Genomic DNA, 26,745 nt, shown 5'->3' on the forward strand with positions numbered 1-26,745 from the left:
GTTTTGTGCAGGAAGCAGGAACCACAATTTGGAGAAACATGATTATTCCTTAAATGTCTCTGGGTAATTAAAAAACCTAACAAATAAAAGTATTCAGATTATATGTCCCTTAGATTTGAGACCTCGTTCCCTGCCACCTGCCCGGCTGCCACGGAGGTGGGCAGTGGGACCGCTAGTGCCTGGCCAGCCAGGGTTGGAGGCAATCCCCAATGCTGCTTAAATAGTCAGTCCCCATCTTCTTGGAGAAACAGGTATGAATCCACACAGAAGCATCCACTTGCTGGATGAGCTCGAGGCTGCCTCCCGGACCAGGACTGATGCTGATGACTAAGGTTAGGTTTTCAAAAACACAAGGGAATTGCCTAATTCTGTATTTGATAGATGTTCTAACGACCTCAGTGGGAAAAGAATTAGGTCTCTACCTGCTTTTGAAAATCTCACCTTAAATGTCTAAGCTAGCAAGTCCTTACTCTGTGCTGTGAAACTAGTGAAAAACACTCATTGATTTCAGTAAGTATTAAAACAAGCTCTTAAGACTTATAGCTCTGAGTAGTCTAATTGAAGTTAATGTCAGTAGGAGCGCAGAGTTTGGAAGGATGACAGCCTTCATACTCATGTTGACTTTTGAAGGTGATCCACGTAATCAAAATGACTAGAGACTTCTTCCTTTTACAAGAAATTTTAAATTAAGTGTCAAACTTAGATCAAGGGTCAGACTTTATAAGACTTTCAAGTTCTCCCATAAACTATCTCATACAGATAATTTTAAACAGTGCTACTTAGTAAAAGCAGTTTTACTCGCCAAATGAAAATGAATATATAGTCTTACAGTATAATTTTACAGTATCTGCAAATACTGTTATAAAGTATCATATAATTTTCAATTGTAAGACGGCACAAACAGCATTAACACCTCCTTGCCTGTCAGTCAAATCTCCTACTCAGAGATGATTTGAAGGGTAATCCAAAATCTCTCTCCTGGTTGTGAGGACTTGCACGTAGCCTGGCGGGCTTGCTCCCTGCTGTGCCCTTCCCCTGCCCCTAGTATTTTTTTCTGTGCATTTAAAAAAATCAATTAGGACTTATTCATTTTGCGCTGTAGTTGTGAGCTCCACTCTTAAACTGGTATCAGTGGAGCAGGATGGCTTTTTAAAGAGTTTGGACATGGTAGGTCAGGGGACTGATCAGCTGTCATTCAGCTCCCGAGACAGAGCATCAGCTCCAGAGACGGCAGACAGTCCTTGGGAGAGGTTCATGGTCAGGAAAAGGACCTCAGTGTGGTTTTGAACGAGAAGCTGTTTGAAGTCTCCTTTCCCAGACAATGACACATCAACAATGATGAAGTGTTCTTAGGAATCAAAGGGGAAAAATGCTGTTCTGTATTGAACTTAGAATTTTATTCTTTTTTTTTTTAATTTAAATTTTATTTTTTTAGAAAATAAACTTATCCTGTTAGAATATAAACATCAGTTGTTAGACAGCTCTTGATGAAACTGGCCTCTGTCCTCCATGCGACTAGTTCAGCCAAGGAAAGAAAGCAATCCACTAAAAGCAAAGCTTATGGGAGCCTGGGGAAGCTGGGACAGGAACAAATTCATCCATGCAGCAACTAGGCTGCAGGAAGAAGGAACCAGCTAATGAAGATAAAAGCCTGACAGAAGAGATTGAAAAAAAGAGAGCCATGAAGCCAAGCTTAGATGAGGAGAAAGGAGAGGAGAGAGGAGAGGAGAGGAGAGGAGAGGAGAAGAGAGGAGAGGAGAGGAGAGGAGAGGAGAGGAGAGGAGAGGATCTATTCCCCAGTGAGACTAATAAGGATTCTCAAAGCCTAGGGTAAACAAGAAGATGGGTGGCCTAAAGCCTGAAGAAAAAGGCAGTGACAATCACCATCAGTGACCATGAACTCTTGACACCGCCATCAGACTGCATTGCTAACGCACTCCTGTGGGGAATTTGCCATATAGGGTTGTCCAAGGTTACAATAATTTTTCTTTTGCAGGACAATTTTCTCCAAGACATTCAAACAAGGAGATATGTGGGTAGCACAATTGAACTGTATCAAAAATGTGGTAGGAATTTCATCCACTTCAATAAAAAGATATTTATTATTACCTGAAAATGACTATTCAAACATCATATGCTACACTATACGAGCTATATCATAGCATATCAAATATCAAGGATGCTGAGTACCTGAATGAAAGGGAAGAGCAGTCCGACTGCGAAGTTGGAGAGCCAGTTGACTGTCCCAGCTATCATGAATGCGGCCGGCCTCTGCGACTGCTGGAAAAACTCTCCAGTGAGGACAAATGGAATCCCACCTGAAACAGCGTCCAACAAGTCAGTGGTCTTAGTAAACTTGCTCTGCCAACAGCTGTTTCACTTACGGAGATGAACCTGCTCTGTGCTGCACACCTCAGTGACTAGGACTCCTCTCAGCTCTCTGCTCAGGTGTACCTGAGCCAGGAAAACGTGATTTGTCAAAATCATACTTTAGAGAAGTGACACTTTCCCCTTTCACGCCACTGCATCTCCTGTTTTACATCCTTTCAGTGATGGCAAGCAGGTAAGAGAGCAGTGAATCCACACAACAGCTTCTAGAGTACCATGTAATGAGCCGTTTATTAAAAATAAGAATGATTGTTTCTACTAAAATGCTTGAAATTCTGAAAATTCAGAAATACTCCAAAATACTTCTGGACCTTAACAGCTGGAAAGATGGCTCCAAAAAGATTAAACAGTACTTTTTTATAATTATTACCCACTTTATTTCAGCAATAAAAAAGGCAAAACATTTGCTTCTCTATGAGCATACTTTTCATTGATGCATTTAATACATTCCCTTACTAGATATACTGCTGGCACTTCTGGCAAGGTCTATTCCTCGCATCAGCCAAGGACTCTGACCTCCATAATAACAAGCTCAGTTGAATACCACATTTGTCACTCGTGTTTCCTTCCACTTAGGCAGTGGACTATTTTGTACAGCACTGGCATATTGCTGGCCTGACAATAACCCCCGGGGAATAGCTGTCTAGTAGCTGAAAGTCTCAATTTGTGATCTTTGGCTCTTTCATTCCAATAGGATATTGCAATAGAAATATTTCAATTTTTATAAAATAAAACATGGATTGCATCTGCTGATTGGCTACATATTTCAGTTAATGTTGCACGTTAGACATGCATGTACTTGCAGAATTATTTCACCACAGTTTGGAGAACTGTAAACCTAGTAACATCAGCCAGTTCTTCAGTATTCTGGTGCTACCGATTTCTACCTCTAGGTCCTCATGTCTGCCGGTATTATCTGCCTCACCACTTAGCTTTGTAGGCGAGATCCATGTACACATATACTATGTAAGTCCTTTCTCTGTTTTAAACTTTAACAAGTTAGTGTGAACAATCAAAAGCATATTAATGGACACACTTCCTTTCAAAAATCTCTATAACAATCCTGACTTCTAAAATATATATAAGTTAAGATATATACACCACCAAAGACTTATCCATTCACTGGATCTTATTGCACTGGATCTATGTGTTTATCTTTTGCGCTGCCCGTACTCTTGGGCAGTTGTGAATACAAGTGCTTTATGGCGACGCACTGTCACGTAGCCCCTTGTGCTCAACGGCACTTACACACATGCACCAGAAGTGTCCCATGAGCAGTATGAGGGAGGAACTTGTAAACACGTAACAGGACATGCAGACGACACACAGTATCAGATATTCCTCCATTCCAGATCTTTGAGATGCAGAGACCATGAATACGTGCATAAAAGAAAGGCAACATGATGCACCAAGCGGCTACATATGTTAGTAGACATCGCTCTCCATCATCAGCTAGCGTGACTTTTTGTGAGAACATAGACTGCCAGCATAAATCACACCAAAAAAAGTACAGAGCAAATAAATTTATTTACTCTTACTTTATACATAGGAAACTGAGATATGGAGAGTTTAGGCCATCCAAGCCCTAGTTTAGTGTCCTTCTACAAGCCATATGTAGTATCTGAATTCTGTGACTAAAAAAAGTGACCTTTCCCAATAGCACTTTGAACATGTAGAATAAGCAGCTGAACAGGCATAACTTATCGAAATTCAAGCAACACGGGGTCTATCAATCCTTGGTGGCTTCCACTGCCGATTTTATCATACACTTGGGATTTGGGTTCAAATCCTAAGATATGGCAGGCAAAACAACAATCACATCTGTTCTGCCAGCATCTGTTTTAGGTCTCAAATGCCATGCGAAGCAGTGGTTTGCCAGGGCACTTGCCCCTTGGAGAGAGGAATTGAAGGACTGGAAACACAGAAATCATGTAAGATGATTTATTTATGATCATTTATTCTGTCATGCCTTTGCTGTAGGACAATCTACAGAGGTGTTGCTGTTCTGTCAGCAGAATAAAAAATGCTGTTCGAGGCCCATTTGGGAAAATACACATTGTACCAGAGAGGAAAAAAGCCAAAGGCAAAAAAAAAAACCTAAAAAAAAGTACAAAAGGACAGAAACATATCAGAAAGCATAAATGTTACGGAAATAAAAATGCATGGGCACTATCTTGGAAAAAAGTTCCTTGAAATTCAAATGTAATTTCTAGATACATATTAATCATCACTAAAACTTATTATCAGTCACATTTGCCACAAAAGCTATTCAATCTAATTTGAAAAATAATCAATTAATCTAGTGATGATAAAATAGTATTTTGCAAAGTCTAAAAAAAAGAAATTAGCAGCTGCTCTGAGTTCTTTCAAATGTGCTGTAGAGGAATGGGAAAGGTGGCACAGACAGACCTCCAGACTTTCTCGTGGCATAGACAAGCATCTCTATAGCATCACAAAACAAAGAAAGTCAGTTTCTGTAAAGGGATGTCTTAATTATATTGAAGTACCAAGGAGCCTGAAAAGAGAAACCGAATGAAGCCAGGCCATTGCTGTATCTTGCTATACGCAGATGAGCAAAGACTTGATCTTACTAGGATGCAGAGTGGGGGATGCGAATGCCTGCCAACAGCCACACCACTGTGAAGAACACACTCCACAACTGAGTGAAGTGAAAAAGAAATTAGGGCAACCTGAAGGAAAAATGTAAAGCCTTAAGACACAAACAGTGAAGACACCTGAGATCAGCTGAACTGATAGCTCCAGGAGTCCATCCCCAGCCATTTCATGGTGTCAGAGGTGTGTTCAAGGACCCCTTTTCTCCTGGAACTTGGCTTATTTGAGAAAGAAATCTGGGTGCATGGGATTGAAGGAAGCTGTAGGATGCTTTGACTGGTAAGTTTGGATCCAGGCTGCAGTGTGCAGGCTGCAGATGCAGGCTTGGTGCTCCCTCACTTTACAAAATCCCAGGATTTTCCACCTTACTTTTTGAGTAGTTGGGTCATGACAATAGTATGGCATCTCATCAACCATTCCTTACGGAGTCAGTCTCATTGCAAGGTTCTCTACGTAATCACTAGGCTAGATGGGTCCATACTGGCCTGAGTTCAAATATAAATACTTGAAAACCACAGCCAGAAGCTATCCAACCAAACCACTGTATTTTTTGAAACAGTCTTTTCGTCATGGGTTTTGCAACTTTAACATGTGTTTGAACACGGGTGAAATCGTTTCACAAAAAAGCTAACTGATGTTCTTTCTCATGGGGGATGAACCTGGCATTAGCATTTCCCCTGGAAGGCTTTCCACACAATTTTCAGTGAAACAGCTTTATTTTAGCTCTGATCATAAAACCAAAAATGTATATTAGGATTTCCTGTAGGAGTTTTTCAGCAAGGCAGCTTCTGAACATGAATTTAAAGAGGTAATGCATTGACCACAATAATTACAGTGATTCATTTCTAATACATCGTTCTTTTCAGCATTGCAGTGAACATAATGGAAGAAGCTCTTAACATACTGCAGTGCCATTAAAGTTTGTTATACCTGTAGCATGCTACATCTATTGGAAATTACAAATTTCCTACTGCAGGACGTGTATATCAATGGGCAGTTTAATGAAACTAGATTAAGCCCACATGACACAATATGACATGCAACAACACTTCTATATCTGTGTATTTTATTTATTTCCCTCCACAATTAGTCCACTTACACTTAGAATCAATGTCATTTTCTGGTAAACATCCAGAAACTCAACCCAATAGTCCTTTATGCATGAACAGAAATAATACTCTTGGTATACACGCTACAGATTTTCAAGTATATATTTAAATTTGCACAAGTATCAACATCTTTTCTTATGAAAAATTAAGTACACGTATTTGTTTTGTACAGTGAGCACTTACAAATAAACACTGCTTAGCAGACATTATTCAATTCAGTGCAAAAATCTGAATACAGAAAACATGAAAAAGGAAAGAAAATACTGAGATCCTCATTCTGTTTCTATCCAGTACCTAACTGGAAGTTGAACTCATGGCTATATATATGATTTATGAAATGAAACTGTTAAAAGAGTAAATGCCTAATACAAATCAGGGAGATTTATTACATTGGTAAATCTCCTCTAAAGGCCTTGTGCCCTAAGAACCAGTGAAGAGAAAGGAACTTACCCCCGGAGCCAGCAGCTCATCTTTCAATACACACTCAAAACAAAACTCTGTGTGTTCAGGCCGTGTGCTCCTCAGCCAGCCGTGGGGTTTCCAGCCCCACCAGGAGGACCACCCATGGCCACACAGCCTAGTGGCCTCCTGCACGACTCAGCACTCCAAATTCTGCCCGTGCAGGAGGGAGTCTGGGAATCCTCAGAGCCCTGATTAGGGCAAGAGCTCCCAGACTTTCCACCTCCATGCTTTGAGAGAAGGAGTCTTCAAAGTGAGATGTTTTGAGAAAATAGGCAAGTACTTTGCAACAATGTTCTGTTTTGGAAAAAAAAAAGTCTTGTCCAGCTCTAAACAAGATCAAGCAAACCAGCTTTTGACTGCAAGGCAAGGCATGTAGAGAAGACTGATATATCCTAATAGGGTTGGGAGATAAAGTACTATCTCAATGAAAGGCGTCGATATTTGCAATTCAAGGGGCAAAAGACAACTCTAGAGGGCAGCTGTGGGAGAGAAGCAATGGAAGCGAGACAAAGATCCTGGAAGAAAACTGCTGGAAACACAACCCAATATTCTTTGGTGAAAGAGCAAAAGGCTGTTAGTTTCTACCCAGACCTTAGCTATAAAAAAACAAAAACAAAACCAAAAAACCCCAACCAACCAATCAAAACCCAACCCACCAAACCCCATGGGAAAATATATTGCAGGAGTACTGCCAGTGAGGGATGCAATGCAACTACTGAGTTTCTTCCATCTCTATGGGTCTACAGATAGGATAAGAATTTTGCAAAATACGTATCTCAATCTTTAAAGAGTTTTTCTGTAACCTGTCAGATTATTTTAACTTCTACCATATTTGACAGAATAATACCCCACCAAATAACAACATTACACAGTCAGATATGATGGCTATATTGCCCAGCTAATCCTTTTGAGAGAATTGGGAGCAGAACGTGTGATAGGGGTGTACTGAGTCACAGTTTCATGCTACAGACTCTGCTATCTGTCTCCAGCTCTTCTCCACAGGAGAACTGTTGATCTCATCTACCGCAGAATTAAGCAAAACAGGCAGTTTGCTTGTATAAAACAGTAGAGTTCATTAACCACATTAATTTGTACCATTTGAAGAACATGGTCTTTTCTACCTTAGATTAAAGGTCACTTGAATAAAGAACTTTTAAAGCTAAGTCAGGCTATGGCAAACCAAAAGTGCAAACCATAACACTGAATTAGAAAACATAAAATAATACAAAAACTGGCAAAAAACATTAATATAATAATTAGTACCTATAGTTATTAACAGTCTAGTTTTTAATACAATAGTTTGTGGAAAGGGTTTTTGCATTGATTTACTGGCCTTCGGTTTAGCATCTATAAAACTGTTACTCTCACAGCATATAGAAAGCCAGTTCTGGAGGTGTTCTGAACTTTGTTGGTGCAAAGTAACCCACATCATTCAGGGTAAATAAACAAACTAATCAATGGTGCAGAACAAAAATATTGATATACTCTGTTGTAACATCATTAGTTAAAATGTTAATTCTTGGTTCTCAGGTAATTTACACTAAAACGGTTGACATACAACAACAAGGCTATTAGCTAATGAGGAAACCACACAATATTCTTTCTAAGTCCATTTAGGTAACTATTTTTAAAACAGATATTCCATGTAATTTTGTACTGCAAAAGACATAAGAATACCTTTATCTGAACCATCTGATAACTTCGTCTTCAGTGAAATTCTCCCTCTCTTGAATTAGTGCATTTTCCTATAATTTTTAGTTCCATAAGGCAGTGCTCTCAAGCAGAATTTTATGAGCAGTCATTTACTGACTGAATAATTTTTCTCTGAAAATTTGTTTAATGCAGGCAAAATACTTACTACATAACTGATGAACCCCAATAATTTCAGTACTTTTAAGATATCGTTCTTTACATGAGTTACAATAATTCCTTTTAAACACAGCTTTTTCCTGGAAGCCTGAGTAATATCTTCAATTTTTAATAGCTTTTCCTTTTTTGCTATTTTTATTGTAATAGAAACCAGCAGTTCAGACATAGGCCATTCTGCCAACTGCTGTACAAATCCAATACATCTTTTTTTGGTATTTTGGTAACACTTTCAATCTGGTGGGATATTTTGTGATTTTTTTGTTGTTGTTGTTGTTTGATTTTTTTTTTTTGTGTTGGCTTTTTTTTTTTTGGTAAAAATTGAGCATCAACATTAAATTTCTACTGTGGTACTTAGCAATATTTCTTTTTGCTTCACCATTATAATTCTGCATAACTATTGAAGAATAAAATACGATTAAAAAATACACTCAACTTTTAACTACATGTAAATAGTCTTTTAAACATTTCTGCTACATTTTCAGACTCACTTTATCATATCAGAACCCTAATTATAGCCTGACTTTCTGTTCTTCTATATGAATGTGAAGAAGAAATTTCTTCACTGAGCTATGACTAAGAGCCTTTATGATATAATTAATTTTATAATTGTTCTCAGTAACAATGATGATCAGACACTGATTAACATAACTTCTGTTAATATTACATTATTAAAAACAATTATCTCAATGACGAGATCAATGATGAGAGAGTTTTTACTTAATAAAGGCGCAGAAGTGTCCCTTACATTTTCATCCACTATACAGATGGCAGTATCATGGAAATACCTGAATTACAGAGTCACAAGTGTGATCAGTCCTAGGTAAGTGAAATATTCATACAGTCACATCACTATGGTAGGACTGAAAACAGAAAAAAACCCAACCCCTATCTAGTCTAGGTTCATTACTTCTACAATAATCTACTGAAAAAAATGTAAAGTCATCAGACACGATTTCCCTGTCAGGAATTCAGGTTGACATCCATTAGCACAAAATGCTGCTGGTTGTGAACTTATGCAAGCTAAAACAGTCTTGAAAACACAGTGTGGCATGCCAGGCTTTCCTCACGAAATATTTTAACAAACAAATTAATCATAGTAGCAGTGCACAATTATGTCATTGTATAGCTGCATTCATCCTGAAGGGCCCCAAGAGTAAAAATAGTGGACAAAATTTTCAAAGAAGCTGGGACAGAAGGCTCTCTCTGTCTTCCTTCTCCTGTTTAAGATGGGTAACAGACCACATCTTCACTGTTTATGATTTCTGGAAACTGTTGAAGTCTTTAGGACATGGGACCTCAAATGCCAGTGATTAAAGAATTTGGCTGCTGCTCCAGGATGGTAGACAGGGTATGGAGAGCAGTAGATGTAGAACTAACGAATGTAGGACAATAAAAATATTTTATTTTCCTTACTATGGCTGATAACCAAAACAGATACAGCAAATAGCAGCATCTGTTTGCTACCGAACAGAAAAGAAAATGAACAAAGAGCCAGAAGGTACCCTGTGACCAGAAGTACCAGCCTGAAGAAAGATAGTAACAGTCTTGCTGTGATGAAAGATATAAACCTTCTTTCTGATGGAATTCAGAAAGAAGTATCCAAAGCCATAACTGAGCATTCCCAAAAAAGTGACGTTTCCGGAGTAGGACAGATAACATCTGGAGATTCAAAGGAAACAACTGCTTACTCGGTCAAACTGACACCATCAGACTACCCTTGTTCATGCAATTGTCCTTCTGACCTCTTTTTCCTCCTGAAAGTCTCTTACTGCTGTTTATTTAGCTTTCTATGTAGTAGGCTGGCTATCAAGAAACGGTGTCTAGACCCTAGAGCAACTTTCATTGCAACATAAAACTAGTAAACATTTGCATTTAAATGCTAGCCATGGAGCTTAGACAAAAATAGATGAGATGAACTTAGAACTCTTCTTTGCTGTGCATTGTGCCTGGGCACAAGGAAAATAAAATATTTTTATTGCCTTACGTGTATAAGTTCTACATCTACTGTTCTATGTATTTATTAGTTTGCACTTTTGTAAGTATAAATATTTTATACTAATTCACAGGAGAAACAGTTATTTTTTTATTAGGCTTTCTATATCCAGTCCCCATTAATCTGAATAATGTACCTAAGTCAATTACACAGCTTTTTAATAAATCAATTTTTCACGGTTACATGAAGCTCTAAAACACATGGGTGCATTTTTCCAGCAGTAAATTTCTTAAGTGTTGGAGTTGTGAGCCATCAGCAAGTAATTAACGATCATTCAGGAAAACATGTTACTTCAGGTTAAGAGCAGTGCTCTCAAGTGTCAAAGCATTCACATTTTGAAAGCTTCAATTAAGATAATTTGTAAAATCTATTGTTAAAGGGATAAAGCTCGTAAGTTTTCCTGCTGCTAAGAACTCCATGTGTCATCTCCAGCAATTCCTTTGTCCAATAGATACCGTTACCTTTAAAACACCAGGGGTTCATTTTTCTTCAGAACTTCCACTAATTACAAAGAATTGAAATCACTTCTGTAACAGAACTGTTAAAAGCTACACATTTACTCTATGCTGCTCTTTAAAGAGAGAAGTATTCAAGCAAAACATAAAACAGGTATTAATCCCAAAATATATAATGAATAACACAAAATACATATTGAATAACACAATATTATCTCCCCCCCAAAAAAAATTCAATGAAGATGTGGCCAGATTGAAAGCAATTCTAGTTTTATTTCTTAACAGCCCAAAAACTCTGTTCACTGAAAGGCAACCAAAAGATAAATTCTCACATGAAGCCCTTAAACTTCCCATCCTTTCATCTCCTTGACTTAGTAGAAGCAGTTGAAAATGCTCCTGCCCCCAAGTGTAGGCAGGAGCTTTTTCCATTGCTAGAGAAAACCAGAGAAGGAAAGGTAAAACCAGATCTCCTGTTGCTGTGCTTCACAGCCCACGTAAATTAAAGCAATGGCATTAATATGGCAGGCCATGATGGCTGGCAGCTGGGAGGCTAAAACGCCAACCCTAAGGCTCCTTGTGTCGGATGGACGGTAGTCCGCAGCAATGGAGTGGCACAACCAGGCAGGGGATGGGGCCAGAGATCCCTCAGCAAATCTTCAACTGAGACTGGTACGTACCGCATAATAATTGTATCTCTCCGGGTTATTATGAGTTCCTGAACTGAATTGTAACTCATGTTTGGCATATTTAACTGCTTTTAGGGCAGCATGTTTTAAATCTACTGTTGTGCCCACAAAAGCCTTACAACTATCAACAAACCAAACCTTTTCTTAGATACCCAGGAAAACTAAAGGTTATTACACAAATACCCTTCTTACCTGATGCGGGAACTATTTGACATTATCAAAGGATGCTTACCTGCTGGAAAGACTGTAAAGGCTTCTAGTTCACAGAATAAAAGACATTTTGAAAATTAACCTTTCAAATCTACCACTATTTAATTAAATATATAGCAACACGGTTTATTTGTTTCTTTTTAACATGATACTCTTTTCTAGTACAAAGAGAAGTTTTTTCCCACTCAAGCAAGCTCCAAACTCTTTCTCAAAGTGTACTAAAAGAAAGTGTACTGAAAGAATGCCTCTGTGGGAGGCCACGAGTATTAGAAATTCTTACATCCCACTCTAAGTGGACAAGCTAACACAGCATCACACAAAGCTTCTGCAAATGCCTATCTCAGGCAACAATACTGATGCTGCCTTTCATTTCAGTACTTTTATCTCTATGTGTGTGCTATCACACCTTTGTTTGTGCTTCACATCCAAGAGAAGATTTTTTTCTTCTTCCCTGATGGCATTTCAGATTGAACAAACCTCATGACTTTCAAAGTGACCCTTTTATCACAACCACTCCGCTGTCAATACAGCTGCACGTTGGCATTCAGAATAAGAGCACAGGCTGATTTAAACTTTAAATATCAAAATATCTTTGATACACCTCAGGGTACAGCAATAATTTCCTCCAAGTTTTATTTTGTTTACTTCGTAATGTCAATTTAATACATGCTGAATATACCATTGTCATGTTTCTATTGTGTCTGTATTCAGCTGTGCTAGGAAAGACTTCACTCACACTCCATAAATCATGACAAGTAGCATAAAAATTATAAGACAAAACTCTCAAAAAAGATACAAAAAGTAAGTGAAACATTTTTCTGAAATGATCTGGTTTGTTAATGAAATGATCTGTGTCTGAAAATGCAATTGCTATAAAAAGCAACAGTCGAAAAATGAAGATCTCGCTACCATAAAATTACTATTTTTCCAAATTCCATCACAGAGTGAATTTTATCGATTTCTCTTTTCTGTGATGAGAGTGTGACTGGAAACATACCACTGATCTGATTTTGTCATCTTTATGCATACTAAATAGGAACTTATTTTAAAGGTAGGAATTGAAGCAAACTCACACTGATTCACGTTTGATTCTATTCACACTAAATTCAGCTTTACACAAACTCCAGTGAAGTCGGGAGAACTTCTTCTGAAGGGAAGCGCCACTCATCCACAGAAATACCTCCAGGATTTAGGACCAGAATAACTACTTCTAAGACGTTACACAGCATACGAGAGTAAAGTCAAATGCCCTGAAGCTACTATGTAAGAACTAACCAGAGACTCCTGGTTTCTTCTCACCGTAGCAGCACCGATTTAAAAATACTGATGTAAATTAATTCAGGGGCTGCATGCTCTACGTGATGACCAGCTAGAAGATCCTCTCTCAGAACACGCTCATCTTTGCAGACGCATGGGCTTTCTGACAAATGGAAGCAAAGAAGAACTTTACACAGAGGATCAAGCATCTCACTTACAGATAAAGGAAGCACACAGGACTTGGAGATAAAGGAACACAGGATCAGATTGGATCATCTGGTTCAAATCCAATCTTCAGCTGTTTCAGGCAGCATTTCATATGGTCCTTTCAGAAATTTATAAACTCTGTGTTTAGTTTCTCCTTTTGCTGTTTCCATTGAGAAGCTGATACATAACTCAGCTCCTCTAGTGGATAGGAGTTTTCTTCCAATTTCTACTCTAAATTTATTCATGGCTAGCTAGCACCTAGGTTTGGGTTTTTATTGTGATTTTCTGCATTCTTGTCTTCAGCTTATTCTCTCTTCTCAGTGTTATTCTCCTTTTCTATTTTCTTCACCTTCACAGTAGCGCTTCTTTGCAGCCTTCCTGGCAAACTGCTGCATGAGCAGTTTTGTACTCCAACATTCAGCTCTAAGTCATCATCTCAAAAATGATGACATGACACATGACAACACAATAAGCATTTTTCACATTACAATACAGAGAGACAATGCATGACAATACGATGTATTAGGTCTCTAAGAAAATAGGTAAAAGAATGTGCATATAGAGTGGTAATATAAAACAATCTTTCGAATTACTTAGATAAAATATAAACAGCTATGGAGAAGTTTTCTGTGTGACACTTGCAGATATCATTCCTATATTCTCCCTTAGCTAACTGGCATTTTCAGACATCCTTAAATCCTCACCCCGTTCCTCAGTTTCTAAGCCTCTTTTTCTCTCCAACTGCCTGCAGTTATACGTGTCCTGTTACTAGAAACGGGTAAACTGTGAAAGATTAAGTGAGATTTCAAACAAATCACTAATCTCAAATTTGGAAGTGCTACCAAAATAACACAAATTTCCTCCACAAAGATGGCTTGAGTTATGACAATCAAGCAATGGATATAAAAGCAACTCCTCAGATTTCTGGAACTTCCCCTAGTATTACTGCTTGTTGTAATAAAAGCTGATTTTTTTGCTTCCAGAGGACTCCAAGGAACTCTTGGGGAATGTCCCCTGGAAGAGGAACTGCACGCCTGCCTGGGCACGCGTGTGACTGACCTCCCTCCCAGCCACAGTGATCGAAGGAAGGGCAACACGCTCGTGCTACACAAACACCTCTTTGCAGAGGAGCCATTCTCTGGTTCAGAGAATGAACATTTAATTGTTTTATACAAATTGAACAGCATCAAAAACAAAGACTGAAAGACCGTCATCCCAGAATACATGACAGGTGGAGTCACATCCCTGCAGGCAAGTAAGGGAACTGTCCCTGGAGTGGACACATTCTGGGTCAGTTGTTTTTGTTGTTGTTGTGTTGTTTTGTTTTGGTTTTGTTTTCTTTTTTTAACCTATTTGGCTGGTAGAGAAAAGGTGTCAATCTCCAGCAACTTTATGAAACTATCTCCAATCACCCAATGCACACAGATATTTTCCAATTCACCCAGCAAAATCAAAAATCACTTGTTTGCACAGCAACTGTTGCAAAGGCACAATGGGTGAACTGGGAATTCAAGTAAGCAGATAAAAGTAAGCAGAACCTACACCTTTTCTGTTTAAGTCAGATTTTAGTGCGGTTTTCCTGAAAGAGACAAGCACAGTTCAACATGCTTCAGTGTCCACTGAAGGCAGCCACACAGGTTTAATTGAGAAAGTAGGGATAACCGCTTTTAGCTTTTCCTTTTTCCTTAAATACTATCTAAGCCAAGGTTAAAGAAGGAAGACATTTCACATGTACCTAACCCCATCTATCACTACCCAAACTTTCAAGGAGCTGCACATTATTTACCCACTCAGTAAAGGCATTCCAAATCAATGCATTTGTTCATCACGCCTAACCCGAACAGCACAAGTGCTTTGTGGAGATACTGAAAATGTTCTCTTACTATGTTGCTTTGATCTGTTTTCTCTATTATTTTTTTTTTTCCCCCTTGTTGTCTCCTTACGAGCCAGAACCAATTCCCTCAGTCCTTTCTATTTACTCTTTGCTGGATGACAATTCTTCAGCTGAAACGTTTCACATATTTATTTCAGGTCAAATGTGATCAAGAAAAACATTTCCATGAAGCTTCTGCCTTTTTCTTGAAGTGAAAACTGTAGAACTATTTACTAACGTGTTCCCATAATCAAAAGTAATATTGGAAAACAGTATGTTTCTCTGCAACCAAATACCTTCACTCGTGTATAATTAATGGCACAATGAAGCAACTGTCTGGAACAGCGTGGCTCCTTAATCTATAAAACAATAAGCGACTTTTGAAGGGTATTTTTCTTTCAGATCATAGATTGACTACCTTGAACATAAGGGTCCCTTTAAGTTTTAGTAAATGCATGAAAGCTTTCCGCTGTTTGTCTTTTGATAAAAATGATGAAGTACCAAACCACATGTATGCCTGAATGTACCTGTTGTTAGCATTACTGTTTCAGTTCCTAGCAATACGCCTGAAAAACATTTGCAAGCTGAAAAGCCGAGTTCAGAAAAATGAAACAAATTAAAAAAACCCACAGTTTATAGTAACAGCTGATCCTAGCTGTAAAAGAGCAGATGGGACTTATCCATATGTTATCAGAAAGTGGGAGACCACACAACATCTAAGCTATCAAAAAAGTATCAGATGTTCTAAAAAGAGAGAAAACATAGTATTTTTAAAGGCAATTTTATGCTCTAGAAAGTTATAGGGTTTACTCTGAAGAATGCTGAAATGCTCTAAATAACTACAGAAGGAATTAAATAAGACACTAAGCGTTAGTAATACTATGACAATAGTACCTTTTTAACCGATAAGAACAAATGACGCTCAGCCTTCCACAAAAGTCTAAAAACATTAAAAATCTGCAACTTAATAATAAAGAGTATGCATTAATTTTCTTGGGGAAAAACCCTTTTACTGACCAGAAAGGTGGGAAAGTTATTCCTAAACTTCAGCCTTGTCTTGTTAAACCACCAGACTGCTGCAAAAGATACTAGATATTGAAGTGTGAAATTTTCCTGCTAAAGGGGGGGGTCAGAAAATATCACTGAGAAGAAAGCAATAAGAAATAGCCATTCAGTCTGGAAAAATCTGAGGTGATAAGGTAAAATTCTACAAGACCACAAAAAACTTGAAGAGAGAGGAAGGGGATCAATTGTTCCTCTTCTTCCAATGCAAGACCTAAAGGACATCACGGAAAGCAAAACAAAGGATGTCTTATGCACATGAGAGGTGGTAGACATGTAGATTTCTTTGCTAAAGGATGCTAAAATTTTGCACAGTTTCAGACAGAGAATGAAAAAATTCATGGAAGACTATAAAAATCTTGGAAACTATGTCTCAGGAAGACCCTAAATTGAAAAAAATGTGTACTGGTTCTGGAAAAGTGTATCGCCTGCTTGCCCTCTTTATACTTTTCTCTAGACACTCTCTAACAGCCACTGCATTGGACGTGTTCAAAAATGTGTTCTTTCCTACTTACTTCCTCTTGCTAAAACTCTAACATTAGTAGGAAATGAAAGATAAGATTAATTTTCAGCAGTGACTTTCCCATTAAAAGAAATTATGTTTTTGTATACCATGACACTCCACTGGCATTGCACACTTCCCTGAGAAAAAACTTAGTTCCTTAGTATATATATGTGAGAGAGAGAGAGAGAGATGTATATGCTGTATCTGACACATATAGGGTACCTTAGTATAACTGTCACAGTATAGTTTTGTACAAAACAAAGCCAATTTTAAATCAGTCAGTAACTGCGAGTGAGTAGCACTTGCCCTATCTAGGAAGATCCAGAAATACAGATTTCCCACTGGACAGAGTTCCAAAATAAAAAAGCAGAAGTACAAACTACTCAATTTTGATCTTTCTGTAGTAATTAAGGACTCAAAATCCTCGGTAGCCTGCTTGACTATCTACAAGCAAAAAGCTTTTCCTTATAGTCACTCTGCATCTTTCTTGTTTCAACATATGCCTTCTGTCTCGGAAGCGTTCCCACGACATACCACCCACAGGAGCCTGGCTCTGTCATCGCAACACCCTCCTCATAGGTACGGGGGCTGCCTAGGTGCTCCCAAAGCTGTCTCTTCTCCAGGCTGAACAAGTCCAGCTCACCCAGCCCCTTCTCACAGGGCTCCTGTCCCTGACTTGGAGACTCTCCAGTGGACTTGCTCCAGCTTATTGATGTCTTTCCTGTACTGGGAGGTGGGGGTAAAACTCGACACAGTAATTGCACTCAAATATTGAAGTTGTGCCTTGTGATACAAAAAGCAGTGGATGTCTCACTTTTTGATAATACTTTCTTTCTCCAGAAAAAAATATATATGCTCTTTTCTCATTCATCCATCTTAAAACATGGCTAATAATGGAAGTTGCTTTCATATTCTGAAAGAGATCTGCTCCCAGCTAAGAGGTAGCCAAGTAGTTTAGATCTCCCAAGCCCCACTAAACGGAACAGAAAAGTTTCACTGAAGATAAATCTGGCCCCATTGAAGTCAGCTAAAATAATTGCTATTTAATTACACAGGAACCAGAATATGATTCTTCGCAACTTCTTCTCAACAGCTGAAGTGTCAATTAACAAAATTATCATAAAAAGCAAAGCAATGTTCAGTGCTACTGAGATATTCCCACTATTGTCAGGTATTACAAATGTGTGAACGTACACAGGAAAGGTGGAGAACCCAACAAGGTAGCTACTGATACAGTATTAATGTTCTTTGGCTTTAAAAGTAATGAGCACAATGAAAAATGCAAAAGAAGATTTAATTTTAAAGAATTTCTGTAGAAAGCAAGTAAGTAATATCAAACAAAACCTGTTTGTCTTGCATATATCTGCACACACTGCTCCAAAGAGAGTGCAAAGTACAACAGAAAATCCTGAATAGCATTGGTAAAAGGAAAGAAGCTAAGTAAAGAAAACCAGAACCCATTCTGAAGAATGGTGAGGTGAAGAAGAAATGTAGAGGGTTAATCTTAATATGCTGAAAATGCAACATGTAAGAACATATTGATCTGCAAGTTCTAAAAATCAGTGGAACATGTCTGTAATATGGAAAAAAATTACAATTTGTTTCAACAGAGTTTTTTTAGAAAAAACAAAGGTAGATGTTGCAAGCAGCTGCACTTACTTAAATTATTTGAGCTACTTAAAACACTGGAAGGGAAGTTTTCAAGAAGTTTCAAGTCAACATTTGACTTTCCTTAGGTATTCAAAATGCAACAGCAGTTCTATTCCACAGAATTCTTCTTTTAAAAAAACAATCTCAGTTAAGAAACATATGGCCGCAATACTAGGGACTTAGCTGAACCTGAGATTTGTTCTTACAGAAGCACAAAGGGATTGCAAGATTGGTTCCACTATTTGCCTTGCAAGAAGAGCTGGAGGTGAGGAAGGAGAACAGTCTTCGTAGGCCACGTACAGTCCAGCATTACGTGCATTAATGACCCTAGTCAAGCCTGTTTGACTCCTTCCTTCTTCCAGTCAGCTACCATATGCAAAGGAATAAGCACAGAGATTAGTGACAAACTATTTTCCCAGAAGCGAGGGGAAAAGGAATATTTTGATCTTCTCCCCATTTTCCTCTAAAGCAGCATAATTTTTCCTCAGCTTTTCCAAAAGAGGACCCACAGCATTACAGCCATGTTTCATTAGAGTCACACACATCAGCAACTCCTTCTTTCCCCAAATAAACCACAATCAATTAATTAGATCACTTCGGTGGTGAAGATGTATAAACAGTTGATTAATGTTTAATGTCAAACTCCTTATAAAGAAAAAGAGGCAATAAATGGTGCATGAAAAAAACTGAGAACTCAGGGGAACAGAAGTCTTGCTTTCAGGTTTTCAGCAGAAAATCTGTGAAAAAACTCCTAAAAAGCAGCTGATTTTTCCCACTTTTGTGGAGAATAGTTTGTAAAAGAATCTTTGAAAATTTAAGCACTGTTTTGACATCTTATTCTGTACATGTATTGAATGTAGATTAAATTCCTCTTTATCTATCCGCAAATAATTTTTGTTAACATTTCATTATTTGATAACTGCAGGATCCAATGCTAATCAAGTATCCGAAGGCTAGAGCAACACTGTTTAGAGAAATACTATACTCAGGTAAGTATTTGCATATTATGCATATCTATTAAAATGCATGTCTTTTCCAAAGACATGATGCAATTAGAATCACAGGATAAATTAGGTTGGAAGGGACTTCTGGAGTTCAGCCTCTGGTCAAAGCAGGGCCAGCTGTTCATGAACTTGTGCAGCTGACGTTTGAATAGCTCCAAGGATGGAGCTTTAAGGGCCTCTTTGAGCAATGTCTTCCAGTACTTAACCACTCTCAGTGTAAAATTTTTTCTCTTCTATCCAGTCAGAATTGCCCTTGCTGAGCCTTGACTGTTGCTCTTGTCCTTTCATTCTACACTTCTGAAAAAGGTCTGGCTTTATTACTTTTTTAAACATGTCCTTTTTAAAGCAAATAAAATACTAAAAATTACGACCTGGGAATACTGGATTTTCTATAAAGTTCCATCCATCCCTAAGTAATCAAAACTGTGCTGGGGAAATAGATCTGATAAACTCATTACAACCTACAAAAACCAGTTGCCTGAGGGCATCAGATTTGAAATGTATGAGAGTATGTGTAAACTCTCTTGCACAGCACTTTTCTATCTTTGGAAAGGAAGAGAAGAAAGGGACCACACACAACTGTCCCCTTCCTCCACCAGTGTCCAATTTGCATCCTACCGGCATTGAACTGCTAACACAAGCATTGATAAATAAAACACTCAGCTTCCAGTCTGAGTGTTTTTTATAGATTTACAAAATCATAGCAATCCTACAATAATAGCCAACATTTTAATTAGGTGCTGATTGCAATTTAGGCACTAGTTCTCAATTATGCTGACAGCTAAGTGGGAATACATGGGTACATGGGTTTTTATCAAGAATATTGCTATCACTTTGTGTTGCTATCACCTTTACTGTCTTAGATCCCTTGTGGTGATTAGATAAGGGTAAAGTGAAGTTCCGTACATGCAATTTGTTAACATAGTGCCAGTGCAAAAATACCTGTGCTTTGATGTACAAAGAAACATGAAAAAATACAGACATACCTGGTCCAATGCAGAACGACGCAATGATTGCAAGGATGCAAAATATACTGAGGTAAGGAAGCCAATGCACGGTTTCCTGGTAGGTAAAAGAATTCACGGTAAGTATATTGTGTGTATCAATATTAAAAAAATCACAGATAATAGATAGTGTTTTCCATGATTCTTTCTCTATTTCAGAATTTAGTCTAGGATTACTTTAGAAAATCACAGTATTTCTGTAGAACTTTATTAGATTATTTGTATTAAAGGTCTTGGTCTCTGTGGGATCCCTGTAGAAAAACACTACACAAGCTCTTGCACCACAGAAGTTACAACTCTGAAAGTTTACAATTTCTGGTGCTAAAGTTCAAGCCATCCTGGAAAACAGTTTTTCTTTCCATTGAACAGATTCGGTGCCTCCATCCTCCTCAGGTATTTCAGCCATGTTTAAAAAGAGCAACTATGATGGCCCACAGAGCTTCAAAGTTCCCCAGTTAAAGGCTGGGCTGAAGTCTAGACACAACAGGCTGCCTTTCGGTAGGACAGCTCTATCTGAATCTTAGCAAAGCACGTGAAAGCCATAGTCCAGGGATTTTAGCCGTAATTTGATTTTTCAGACAAAGAGGGCCATGTGTGCAAACAACAGGTAGAGGGAAAAGAGAACAAACTATAAATGGTTCTTTAATGGAATTGTAAATGGAGTCATTCTGGAGTTCTCATCTGAACTCAGATCCAAGGTCTCTAAAGGCACTGAGAGAGAGAAGGTGCAAAAACAGAGTAGATATACAAATTCCCTTGAGATCAAGCCTGTTTGTACCCCGGATCCTTCATTCAAAGCAATACCTAATCTCTCATGCTTAACAGATTGAGACACTTCTGAAAGGAACTAAAACTGGGAGGCACTCAAACTTCAGAGATTTACAATAGCTGAAGGTCCTCACGGATCAGACTAGGTTTTAAAAGATTTGGAAGAGAATTTTTTACTGTTTACTTGCAATAACATCTCTCTTCCGGACAGCTGTCTTATAGTTGTCATCACGGGTACGTGAAGTAAAGCTTTATTGTGCTGTACATACAGGTAAGTCGAATAAAACTTTGCAATGGTGTGGCGTAGACCTGCTAGTCAAACTGACTTACTGACTCTCTTCAACCAAGAAACAAGATTTGAAAGCCAAATTAATGGCAAGAGACAGGAATCAACAACAGCAGAAAAACAACTTGATGAAAGACCACCAAAAACCATGCCATTGCAGACTGTCAGTCTCAAAAGCCCTCAGGAATGGAGAGAAACTGCATCGTTATGAAAATGGAAGTTAAACAGGGAAAAATGACTCAGGGTCAGTATTTAGATTGGTTTAATCATCCTCCTCTGACCATTTGAAATAGCTGGGGAACTGACTGCTAATAACATCTGCGAATTTAAGTGCAGATGTTCTGCAAAGACTAAGTCTTTATATTTTCAATAAAAATATCACAAATGTAACTTGAAAGAAACAGCAAACATGGAAATTTTTCACTACTGAAAAAAAATTCCAAGCCTAAGAATAAGAATGACATACAAAATACAAAAGAAATGTCAAAAAGACTGCATTACAAAGATAAAAACACGGAATATGGGTAAACTATTTACCCAACTATGGGTAAAATTATGTTCATAATAGTTCATGATATGCATGAATCTTTGAGTTAAGGAGACTGAATGTGACAAAGCCCCTATGGCTTTTTAATGCAAAAGCTGCTATGGCTAACCATAGTACATTGAAACCAACAGATTCACAAAGAAACAACAGAGACCTTCAAACCCGTATGTCAAACTGATTAAAAGGACTGGCTTACGTAGGAATGCCGAGGCAAACGGGTATCGAGCACCTGGTGTTTAAAATAGGCCAAAGAGAGAGTAAAAATATGTAGTGATTGTAGTGTTACCTGTAAAGTCAGAGAGACGGTAAGTACTGCGAAGAAGACAACCATCAACCCAAACCCCCCGATGAGAAGAGGCCTGCGTCCGAGCCGTTCAATAACTAAGCCCTGGGAAACAAAAAGTGGCTTTGACTTTCTTGATAAAGCACTGAAGAACTCAGACCATGTAATATGTTCTCCTAGTAAATACGAACACTAAAAATAAAACCATGAGAGTTGATTTTGTACTATTTATCAGCTACGATGTGTACGTAATCATGTTCACAATTCTGTTTAGGTAATTCAACCTCTTTGAAAAAATAAGTCAGCATAGCACCCTTATTTAAAACCACTGAAAAAAATGGGAAACCATCAAAACCACTACTTGTTAATAGTTTTATGCCTGGATTTCCTCCTACAGAACAAATATGACCATATTGATAAGAAAAATGTGCAACTGGTAAATTCAACTTTAATACCGTTAGCATGGTAGATTTCAAAGTTACTACTACATTAAACTTCTTCCATAACAATTTAATAGTAAAACCAGGACTGTACATTAGATATAAAAATAATTAATATGATAATAACTACACAAAGTTTGATCTTCTTCTCTATTTATCATTTATCTTTTTAGGGGAAAAATAACTCTACATTGGTTGAACCGCTTACAAATTTACACCAAACTCCTATAATAATGTTCTTAAAATATGTAATTTTTAAATGTCAAAAAGTTCAAACATTTTGACTATTTCTTAATTTCAACATCTCTCTGAATTTAAGCTTAAAAGGCTTAAAATTTAAGCTTAAAAACTTTTTTGCGTAGATTAAATAATTTTTTATTAATCTAAAATTTATTTTTAATTTCTTTTTTGTCCAAACACAGAAAAAACATTTAATCATGATCTAGGATAGTTAATGTAATTGGAATAGCCAGATAAAACAAATCCACCTGTCAGAAAACTTTGCTCAGACAGGGGATTGTAAGACTGACACTTGTGCACTCATGCACATTTTGAATTTATATTTAACACCGGAAGATAAATCAACTTCGTTAAAAGCAATCACAAAATCTGAATACTTATCTGCTAAAGCAGAACACAGTGAAGACATTCTTGAAAAGCTGTGTCATGGAACTGTCTTTTCTTTGCTAGTCTGGCTCATTAAAATAAGCTTTTATATATATTTTTTTTTACATCATAACATCTAATGTACCACTCCTGTTGATAACTACTGTAATTGCTAATTACAACCAGCTTTCTTATGAGAAGGATAAAACAATTTCATGAAGCCTGAAATGTATCACTTCAAAAAACCTGAAGTCAGAATCACACAACTGTTTGCCACGTTGTTATTTACTGGAGACTGAAATCCCCCTTTCATACCTCCCCCGAGCAAATGCTAAAATGAGCAACTAAAAGGAAATCTGGAGCAATACTCTTAATTCTGGGAGACGACGCACATTGTTCCACTGTAAGCATCTAGAAGAAACGCATTAAAGGAAAGTACAAAGTCACCCAGGGAAGAAACGCCTTGTGTGGCAAGTGCTTCTTCCACAGCAGCCGGTTCACCAGCAGATTTTAGGACAGGCTTCAAAACACGCCGACCCCGCAGCCGGCACCCTGCCTGGACGTCCACGCTGGAGACGTGCACCGTGACGCTGCAGAACACGGAAAGCAGCTCTGGGACAAGCTTTAGCATTCTTTATTTCTTTAAATGAGGAAATATACTCATTTTGACAGTTTCCACAGCTTCCATAATAGAATTTATTTCAGAGCCATGTTTAAAATAGACCCGCACTGATGTTATTAACATTTCACATTGTGCTCACGGGGTCCAAATGTTCCAAAACTGCAACTGCTGCACTGTCAAAACCTCTATAAGATGCTAAGTATTTTCCACTATGATTAATGAATCCATCTTGCAAACACATGTGGCCACATATACACTTACCCAAGAGACATTTCTTATGAGGGCTATGAGGAGTGAAAAGTTATCTGATGGGTCTGTAAGAAGATGGAGACTTCTGCAATAGATGCTGCACATGTAATTTGACATACCAGAGAATTTCCCTTATTTTTTTCAATTCTGGATTGGTGGTCGTGATTAAACAATCTTGGTGTTACACCAGTCGGTGGGTTTTGTATTAAAACGGGGTAAGGGATGGATGTTTCTCTGAGAGGGAAAAAGGTTCATAGATGGCTCTCACACAGAGCAAAACATGGGAAAAAAGTGCTAGACGGTTTCTGGTTGTAATGCTCAAAGAAAAGCAAACCCTAGTAAGGGAGGACAGTTTGGACTAAGTCCTCCAAAGAGATGTGTGTATGCACTTGTGCCTACATGCATTGAGAATAAGTAGTCTGGACATATTTGGGCAAATCTAGGTGGGTCGGTGAGGAACTCCCAGTTTTAACCGAAAGCAGCCAAGCACAGATAGTTACAGCAGATCTGCGGGCTCCATATCCTTTTTACAGAAAAGAATAATAGTTTCTAATACATTTAAATTCTCTTTTATTCAGAGACAATTCAGGAAGAAATAAAGCAAATCCATATGCAGTCATTCTTTTCCCTGAGCTGACGCCAGGTTTCCCAAGCATTCATTATTGCTACCTATCTAATACAGTAGCAATAAGGAACTTGAATGCTTCAGCTTCTGGGCACTCCCTGCAGTTTCTGCCCCAAAGAATTTACAATTACAATTCTTGGTGACATTTCTTGTGATTTATGGAATGGACCAACTTTGTTCACTGGAAAAAATAAGCAGCAATTTTGTCCTTATTCACAGGGACGCTATGATGTACCAGAATTGCTGGGAATCGTATAATCGTTTCCAAAGTTGATATGAAGTTAAGTACACTGACAACACTAATAAATCTAGGAAATACAGACTCGGAAGGCTTCTCAATTAGACATGATTAACTTGCACAGTTACAGGGAGAGAAACACCTAGTTCCACTTTAAAGCTAAGGACATCTCTAATTTGTTCAAATGCGTGACCCACCTCTTGTATCAGCAGTCCCAACCCAAGAAAACACATCTGCTTATGGCAGAGATTCAAACGAGGCACACCAGCCCCTGCTGAAATGGGATACTACACAGAATCAAGCTCGTGAAAAGCCAAGCGCAACAATCAAACCCATTCTCCATACCTGGTTATAAATTACAAAGCTGTGGTCCCGTGAAAGGCAGCATGTGTCTTTGGAAACACGGGGGTCTGTGGCTTTGCTGGTCAGGAGGCAATGCAGAGCACCCCAGGGCCCGCTGGCAGGCCAAAGTTGTTCAACTGGGAGCCAATCCACAACAGAAAAGCCTCTCAGGAGGCACCATCCTTCATCCAGGCCAAAAAGGTTTTTTGAATCGTTTAAGTGCACAGACGCTTCAACAGCCAGTCCGCCAAGCTGTTTAGGTCTACAGTATTTGTAACTAAAATTTGATTTATTTTTGAGGATTTCTTAAGAAAACCTATGACAATACATCACTACCTCAAATTTCTCTGCTGAATTGTTTGTTCCCCTTTTCTTGATGGAAAAAAAAAAGCTCAGATAAACTCTAAAGTTTCAGCAAACACTTGAAAAGAAAGGTCTAACCTGTCTTCTATAACAGCAAGTTTCCCTGGAGAAAAAAAATGCTGGTTTTGAGGTTATAAACAGAAAACAACTTCATTTTTAGTTATGATTATACAAATCCCAAACTTGTTAACTTGCAAAACCCACTAAGATGCTTATGACTCATAAGAAGTGGAAGATGATTCACCAGTTTTCAAGTATTTATAGTTCTGAATGCTCCACTGCTATGCGCTAGTTAACTGTCACCTACTGAAGACCTATAACAAGTCAAAATACACTATATGGTAGAGTAAATGAAGTAACAAAAAATTCAGTATATGCTCAAGTAGAGTCAAAAAAAGAATCTTACAACTGTTTTCTGTGATAGCACACCGAGTTATTTGCCAAATCGTGTAGGCTGATACTTGTTTATGTGTGATCATAAACATGCACTTGGAGAAGCCTATACCCAGTCATGGTAATTAACTCAGCTGAAACTACTGAAAATGTGTAAAAAAAAAATTGCAACCAAAATTCTCTCAACACAAACGTTTGGTGATAATAAGGCAACTGATATGCAAACTAAGTTAACAGTTCACACAAGTTACTTTTGCGGGGCAGGAAACACTTGTGAATAAAGTTAAAAAAGCAAACGTCAATCTTTTCACTTGAGTCAGCTGCAGATACCGGGGCTGACATAATGAAAGCAGAGCACATTAAAAAAGATCAGACAAGCTTCTCTGGATAAAATGAATGCGTAAGCGAGTTCTACAGCCCAAATGGGAGGTCACTGAATACTCTTCCCTGCTTATTTCCTGGCCCTAAATTATACTAAGAAAACCCTATTGGATTTTCTCGATGTCTCAGCTCTGTAAAGAAGTTTGATCTATATGCTAACGTCAAGGGTAGCCACACTTTTTTTCTCATGTATTTTGGATATAGGTCTGAGCAAGACTGTATGTCTAGATTCAGACTTCATGTGCCAAGCTAACT

At 38.1% G+C, this 26,745-nt stretch overlaps 1 protein-coding gene across 2 annotated transcripts in view; it reads right to left on the minus strand.

Moving 5' to 3' along the window:
• The window catches only part of SLC2A9 (solute carrier family 2 member 9), a 105,519-nt gene that overhangs the window by 16,540 nt on the left and 62,234 nt on the right, over positions 1-26,745 (minus strand). For both annotated transcript variants that reach the window (XM_075148773.1, XM_075148772.1), the window contains exons 9-11: positions 22,235-22,336; positions 20,330-20,405; positions 2,191-2,318 (exon numbers count right to left, since the gene is read on the minus strand). In XM_075148773.1, the coding sequence (XP_075004874.1) occupies positions 2,191-2,318; positions 20,330-20,405; positions 22,235-22,336 (306 nt within the window). The remainder of the gene's footprint in view (positions 1-2,190; positions 2,319-20,329; positions 20,406-22,234; positions 22,337-26,745) is intronic.

Source organism: Calonectris borealis, chromosome 4, assembly GCF_964195595.1.
Source record: "Calonectris borealis chromosome 4, bCalBor7.hap1.2, whole genome shotgun sequence".
Classification (NCBI taxonomy): Eukaryota; Metazoa; Chordata; class Aves; order Procellariiformes; family Procellariidae; genus Calonectris; species Calonectris borealis.